The following is an 8,134-nucleotide window of genomic DNA, read 5'->3' as shown; positions in this document are numbered from 1 at the left end:
TGAGATGAACGTCCAGAGGGCATAGTGATTGAGAAAGGCTATTGGCATGCCATTGCCGGATGCATGAATGGGTGTTTCTCTAATTGATTGGTATCTAAGTACATGATATCATATTTGTTCAGTTTACCAACAATGTGTTTTCTTTCCAGATCTATGGCTATTGGTTGGTTGAGTAACTTCTAACTCCTGAGTGGCAAACTGAAATACCGTCAAAGTGATAAATACTTGCTGATAACAAGGTGCAAGGCCATATCAAAAGACTTGGCAGCTGAAACCTGCTATGCAAAACGTGCAAATGCATATAATTTCATCTGGATGTGCTGACAGGTGCTGTGAAAATCAGATTACTTGATTAGTATGAATCATGTTTTTACAAGCAGGCGCGTAGCAAGCGTGGGGGATGTGGGTGTTATAACGTACACACTTTTGCTGGAACACGATTCTATCCCCCACACTTTTTGTCAGATTAAAATGAAAGTAAAATATGGAAATAAACGCTCCCGTAAAGAGTTGGAACCGTATCTACCATAACGCATACACAGAGAGACACAAATAGGTCTGTTGATTTGATTGAACGGTCATCCAGCCAATCACATCAAGTTAGCCAGTGAAGAACCAGAGCCGCTCTGATCAAATTCAAAGTGTGCGTCTTTCAAGGCTGTGCTGCTGCTTGGGTCTGCATTATAACGTCTGCAGTGGGAGAAAACGCGTTTTCGGAAACTCCCGGACACCAATATAGTCCGCACCCCTCTCAGAAAATACTTACAACATCCCTGTAGGGAGTTATTTATCATTTGGCCAGATTGTTTTATTTTCCTATTCCACAATCCCCACACTTTTAAAAAGCTTGATACGCCTCTGTTTACAAGAACCTAATCTCATCTGTATAGATGGGTTTCTAGCCATCTAGTTCTTCATTACAACCTCAAGGAGAAATACCCTAAGAACAAGTTTTTTGCATGGTCAGGACAACTTCAAATCCAGATTCTCCGTTGAAATGTATGTCTCCATCATTGATACTTCTAGATGATTCCAATTAACAAGTTCATCTACTCAATGTCATATGAGGGATTTAAAAAAGATTGACATCGATCCCAGTAACCACTCTTTAAGTGGCATGTATTAGTTAAAAGATTAATTAAATTAAATGAAAAGTATAGGATATCAATTTCACACTGTTCCTGTCTAGTTATTTACTTCAAAGCAAAGCGTTTGCATATTTCAGACTTCAAACATTTTTCATTAGGAATGAATGTGTAGGTGTTGATGATCTCATGTGCTGTGTGACTGTTAAGCCTTTGAAGTCCCCCCCATTTCCTGCACTTTCATGTCTGATAGAACCTGTACATCACATTGAGTGATAACCAGTTAGTCACGCATTAGAACTAACAGCTGAGTTTCCCAACATGCAGGACATATTGACTCTTCGATCTGTTAATAATTGACACACTGCATTTGCAGCATAGGCATATTGTGCAGTCTCAATGGAAAGCAATAAAGTAGAGAACATGAGACCCACATTTGCTGGCTATGTGGTAAAGTGACCTGGATTTCAGTCATACCAGAAGCGAAATCTTACATTCAACATGTGTAGTCTACATATGCAAGTCAGACCATATCATGTGATGTGCATGGAACATTGTACAGTTAGTATGCATTAACCTATCGAAATGCAGTGTGCTACAGTCATGCAACCCCACCACTGGCTTTGCGCAATCTCTGAACCAGGGTGACACTTTACACAGATTTGCTAGAATTAAGCAGACTTAAAAGTGCTTAAAACCAGCTAAAATGACTTTTCTTTTCATTTGAACTATGATACTGCCTCCAAAACATACAAAGAAATGCCTGTAAAAACACTCAGCCAAAAGAGTATGAGACTCTTGATGATTTTATTGCAAAGAATTAGGGGGCAAGAGAAATCAAAAAGAACTTGGATACCTCTGAGAAATTGAATCATCAGAAAACAGATACAAATAAAAAATAAATTAAAAATAAATTAGACGTAGAAAAGCAATTTACATCTCTGCAAAACATGATTTAGAAAAAACATGTGTTCCATCTTTAAAGAGAGGAGATACAAACAACCACCACAAAAAAAAAAATTTTGGCTGTAGGGGTGAAAAGGAGTCTGGAGACTAACATAAAGAAAACAAAATAAAAGCACAGACACAAAGGCCCTGTTGTTCTGTTTTATGGTCATTGTCCTTTAATTCGGCTCCATTTTTCATTTAATCAATCATTTATTACAAATACATGTACATTTCCCTGAGGATGTAAAACCACTCAAGGTTTATAAGTCCTAGTGGCTGAACTGTTCTTTAGACAGACAAAAAACGCCTCTTGATGTGTTGTTAGAACACACAGTAAAAATGATACATTTACAACATATTTTTCTTCAATTTGTTTTCTATGTACCTTTCTATGGAGTATAACATGTTAGATTAGAGCTGTGTTTAAGGGCATGAGACATCTTGAAGACAAAATTAAATTTGATGTCGGTGTCTGCATCCAGATTTGCCAATTACATTTGATTAAAGACTGTGAATAAGGTGCCTGGCCTCTTGTCTGACAACAGACTGTATAAAGCCCCCTTAGCAACCGCATGGTCCCGTGTAGGGGCACAAATGGGAAAAGGTATTGACACAAAGCACTTCTACAAGATAAGATGTTCAACAGTATATGAATAAAAAATCTGCAGCAACAATTAAGAAAGCAGTTTTCACCCAAGAGTACATTTGTTGTGGGGTCTAGCCACTGTTAGAAACATAGAGGGAAAGGCAAACAGAATGACAGAACATCGTATAACATAGACCATGAGAAAAAGAAACACATTCAATAAAAGACTAGAACTTTCCATCTAGTTTGAATGAGTCGCTCCTGTTTACAGTGGAATCCCTTATTTCATGTTTTAAATAAAATGGGCATTGCATTGTGGTGATGACTTAAATAGGTAGACATTGACCTCCTTTTAAAAGATCAGTTCAAGAGCCAAATGTTATTTTATAAACCTCTATGACAAAAATGAAACGGGAAAAAAGGGGAAATGCCCAGTGGATGTACACTGAGAACAAAAGAGATCAAAACGCATACCAGCCCTCTTTCCAGACATGACAAGACATTTACATCATCTCAACAGCACAAAAATATACAGACAGACATCTGACCTGGACAATCTATGACCAAACAGTACCAAAAAAACAATACAAAACAAAACAAACAAAAAAACATAAAAAAAGCCCTTACTCTGATATTAAAGAACAAACCTAGAATTGTCTAAACACACCTAAACAATTCCATTTCAAAAAGCTTAATTTAAATACATGAATAAATGTACATCTCAAACAAATATACAGCCGGAGTTAAAGTTTTAACAGTCCACATATTTGGACACACTGAAATATTCTAACAAATTTTGGAGCAATTGTGGGACATTCTTTCGGTAAATTTGTTATTTCCAGCATTTTATTTGGGAACACTTTGGGAACAGTATATTGTAATGCTGAAAGCATATCTCACAATTCAAAAGAGGAAGAATCATAGCGGACCAGTTCAAACAAGTTTTAAAAAGTTGCCTCTGACCCTCAATAGACTAACTGGGGACAAATTGGAATAGGTACGTTATGAGTTAAAGATGGCATGTAAAATCAAATGAGATTAAGATGACAGGTAGGCCTATTTTCTGCTGAACATTTTTTTTTTTTTTTTAAAGTCTTCCAAACTAACTTTATTTTGGGAAAATCATATTTTCATCATCAATAAATCACATGGTCAAACTGCAACATATTGTAGGTCCATGATTACATTACTCATCATAAATTGTATTGACTTTTCCTGAAATACCAACCATGAATACGTTTGAGGAAAAACTTTTCCTTTTTCACACCTGACTAAAATCAGTGCCAACACCTACAGTACATCCGTATCGTACATAGTGTTGCTGGCATTACAACAGCACCTATGGACACTCATACGCCAGTCTACAATACTTGACTGTAAATCAGATGTTCAGTTGGGTTCTCCTTATACTGACTTCCATGTGAATAGACAAAATAAACTCCTCAGGAACCCCCAGTTGGGTTCTCCTTCTACTGACTTTCATGTGGAGAGTGAGAATGGCTCAGGACATATTACTTACACTGCTGCTGAAATCTGATGTCAATTCCAACGACGCAACGTATACTATATATATATATATATATATATATATATATATATATATATATATATAAAGACCTTTTAAAAAAATACCTCACATGGACATGTGCTGTATTTAAGCTGATGCTTTCCCTAAGTGGACATACACTGGATTCTGACATGATATGTCACCATTTAAAGAGAGGAAAACAAAACAATTAAACCAAAAAAAAAAAAAAAAATTGCATACAGGACAGACGTGTGGCTTTTAACACTGCTGGCCAAAATTCCTCGCCTGCAACGCATACACGGCATGAAATGCTGGCGAGAGAGAGACAAACAGCACTCTTGCAGGAAGGCCAGCGATACACCTCAAACCAAAGCCTCTTCCCTGTCTCCCCTCAGGCCTTTACCTGTACGGAACAATGTGCTCTATTGGGAGGGCAGCCCACGCCTCTGATTGGTGCTGCCGGCGGTGAGTTTGAGTCTCATTCTGAAGAGCCCAGCTCTAACAAATGTGTCCACCTTGTCAGTAGCGAACCCAGTCGATGTGTTGTTTGTTTGAAAAAGAAAGTGCACACAGCAAAGGGACTTTTTTCACAATGCCTGGCCTTTTAGTCTGCATCATCATCATACTAAATTCTTCCATGGGAAGAAATGAAAAAAAATAAAAAAATAACAATTGATTAATATATAGGTGTAAAAATGACTGGCTTGCAGATCCATCAAGGTTTTTCTGTTAATAACTTACGGGAGTTTATGATTTCACATGCATGAGTAGTTGCTTTTGAATGCAAACCTTTGGCATGCAGCCTGTATATAACAGCCTAATTTAAACAACAGGTTTACAATTGCATCAGAACACTTGGAGACCTCTCTACTCCACGGTGAGGATAGCTGGCTGCTGGAGAGAGGTGGGCAAAAGGGTGTCGTGTAAGAAAAGCACAGACTGCCTGTTTGTCGTTCTTATTTTTTTTCTTTCATTTTTGGATTACCAAAAAAAAAAAAAAGAGAGAAAAAAAAACAGTTGTGCGTTGCACATGATCTCAGCACTGTAAAAAAGAAGAAAAAAAAAATACATTGGGTTTCAAAGCGATACCATTGAAGTTGGATAACCCAGTAGCAGGCTCCCCAGTGTTTCCAGGCTGTCTGAGTGGCTGACCCGCAGTTCCCAGCCTGGGGGCACCACTCAGCACGAGCCTGAGGGGGGTGGACAAGTCTGAGCAGAGACAAAACACAACGATAAAAAGCACACAGCCCTAGTTGTGTCCATGGCCACAGCTGCAGGTGTCGTAGTAGGAGGTATAACTCTTTCAGTTCTTGCCATTGCTGTTTGTCCGTGTGTTTCTTTTTCCCAAACCTGGGTTGTTTTTTTTCTGTCTCTTTTTGCTTTTTGCGTCTAGAACATCTTTTATAATGTTGACCGTTTGACACATTTCTGCTGCTCTGGTCCCAATTTAAGCATGGGCAACAGGTTGGGGGCACTAGTAGTCTTGGGGGAGGAATAGGATGGGGGGCGGGGGGATGCTAGGATGCTGGGATGATCTGGTACGAGCCGTTCTCTGGCCGAGGTGGGGGCTTGGCCTCCGTGGTGGTTTTGGGCTTGGGGGGCCAATCGGGGTCCACGCTGAGCTCCTGGGCCAGGTGCATGTAGCGCGCTTTGGGCACCTTCCTCCTCTGGCAGGTGAGCCACGACACACACCGGTGGCCCCACAAATCAACACTGCCCTAAAGAGACACAGGCCGAGACAGGTGCCAAGGAGGAGAAGGACAGAGAGAGAGAGGGGGGGGGGGGGTGAGAGAGTAAAAGTAGTAGAAGAAGAGTAGAAAATCCACTAAAATCTTTTAAAATGCTTTTTCTGGTGAAAGGACATGGACACGAACATTTCATGAATATAAAAAACAAGGAGCGAGTGCACCCTTTTATCTTAACTTTTAGCTTAATTTGAGGGCAAAACTTTCCATACCATGCAGTTGCAAACTATCAGCGACATACCTATAGGCCTGCTGACAGTTAGAAAAGTTTGGCAGTGGACAATTCTCATAAACAATATTCAAAGTCACGTGGTAGTCAAACCATCAAGGCTATACTTCAAAGCATGGCTGCATCACATGTATCAATGTTCTCATGCAAAACTGGGACACTGCCCTCAATTATGTATGAAGATGATGTTTGCACAGTCTCCACTGCATGTCAGTAATCGGGGTCAGCATTACCATAAGCTCAGTAAGCGAGTGGGTGAGACTCAACCCCATTACCAAGTGCATGCTCAGCACTTGAAGAGATACGTACCTGAGTCACGTTGCTTATTCAAATACACCAGTGTATATGCACTCACGCACACACATGCATCCCCACACACACACACACACACACACACACACACCAGATAAACAGAGGCCTGATGGGCATGCAGCAATGCTGGAGCCATGGGACAGAGAGAAGGTACACACAGACAGAAAGAGCAGGGGTAATCGGTCCCCTTGAGCTGCAACAGCAGCAACAGGCCACTAGGGGGCGAAGAGCACATGGAGGAAAATCATGTTGGAGCATGCAGAGGCAGATGTTAGGGGGAGTGTGGTGTGAGGGGAGGGGGAGAACAAACAGCCAGGACCAGATGAGATTACATACACTGCAAAAGTATAAAGAGACTGCATTAGTCAAAAATGTAATCAGGATTTCAATGCTTGAACTGCAACTGCCTGAGCCCATACGTTTTTAACAAGGCAGTGGGGAGCAGTTATTCTCTAATGTGTTGTATCACAAGTATGATTAATAATCACAATTACTAATTAGAATACATGTTGACATTCCTCAAGAACTGTTGAGGTGATACATCTCATATACACTGTTGAGGTGATACATCTTTTCATTGAGTACTACTGGTATGCTTACTCATACTTTCACAATGAAGTGAAGGCTTTTTATAGAGATGTCTTGTACACTATTCCCTTACTTTAGGATAAAGAAATGTCAAGCACTCGACTTGACCGTTACAGTGTAACAGTGTGTTACACTGGACATTGGCCTTCTCAGTTGACTAATAAGTAGGCCTACGTCACATCAAGGTCTAGAGTCTTACATCAGCTTACAACAAATCAACCACAATTACAAGCACACAGCTCTACCAATCTAATGTAAACAATTCTATTGAGCCACATCAGTCAGGACACGTAGAGACTGATGGCAAGCGGCTAGCAGCTACTACATATTAAAAATACACGCAGAGGACTGTGAATATGTGCTCTTTATGCACTGCTTGTGCTCTGTATATTCATCTGGTCTGGAGAAAAGAGATATCAGTGGAACAGGGGGAAGAGAAGAGATGGGGAGAGGAGTGGAGAGGGAGGAAGGAGGTGTGAGTGTCCGAACCTGTGGTGTCGGGGCGGCAGGGCTGGCGGCGTAGCTGCCCTGCTTGTCTCGGCTGAACACAAGCTTCCATAAGACGACGTCAAGGACGAGGGTCTATGGAACGAGGCCGTGGTGGAGCGGGAAGAACGGAGAGAGCTACTGATCACATTGCTGGTTCATTCAAGATTTGTTTGTTTGCTTGCTTGTTTGCTTGTTTGTTTGTTTCACCCAGTCTTAAACATTTAGAATAGACACTACACACTGTGCTTGCTTTGTGTTTGCTTTACTGTTGGTGATTCAGGCTGTGCGTTAGTCATAAGAAGAGGCAGAGAGGATGTTGCGCACTTTACAGAAAAAAAACAACAATAATTTAGGTGATCATTATTGTTAGCAAAACACACCATCTATAAGACACTGAATCACTGTGTTGTGGATTTATGAGGTAAAAACACTTGATTGGACAAACTCGGTCCACACTGATTGGATGCTTGACAGGTGCAGAGGCCAGGCCGCGGCGGCATTGGCTAATTGTCTTACTAGCATCTAGAGGGGGAGGGGGTTATCACTAGGGCTAGCGGCACAGCGCAGGGCAAGCCATGGGTGGACACAGCCAATCAGAGTTGAGCACTGTGGTCTGCCCATTCC

At 40.9% G+C, this 8,134-nt stretch overlaps 1 protein-coding gene across 9 annotated transcripts in view; it reads right to left on the bottom strand.

Annotated features, from left to right (window-relative positions):
• Positions 1 to 1,878: 1,878 nt before the first annotated feature.
• atp13a3 (ATPase 13A3) overlaps positions 1,879 to 8,134 on the bottom strand; it is a 42,029-nt gene continuing 35,773 nt past the window's right edge. For 6 of the 9 annotated variants that reach the window (XM_042057645.1, XM_042057648.1, XM_042057646.1 and 3 more), the window contains 2 exons: positions 7,511 to 7,603; positions 1,879 to 5,865 (listed from right to left, as the gene is read on the bottom strand). In XM_042057645.1, the coding sequence (XP_041913579.1) occupies positions 5,665 to 5,865; positions 7,511 to 7,603 (294 nt within the window). In that variant the 3' untranslated portion in view covers positions 1,879 to 5,664. Of the gene's footprint in view, positions 7,604 to 8,134 lie in introns of all 9 variants that reach the window. The other 3 variants (XM_042057651.1, XM_042057650.1, XM_042057649.1) reach the window with 2 other exon arrangements.

This window comes from Alosa sapidissima, chromosome 12, assembly GCF_018492685.1.
Source record: "Alosa sapidissima isolate fAloSap1 chromosome 12, fAloSap1.pri, whole genome shotgun sequence".
NCBI lineage: Eukaryota > Metazoa > Chordata > Actinopteri > Clupeiformes > Clupeidae > Alosa > Alosa sapidissima.
Note: the sequence above shows the minus strand (reverse complement) of the source record. Positions and strands in the feature narration are given on the sequence as shown.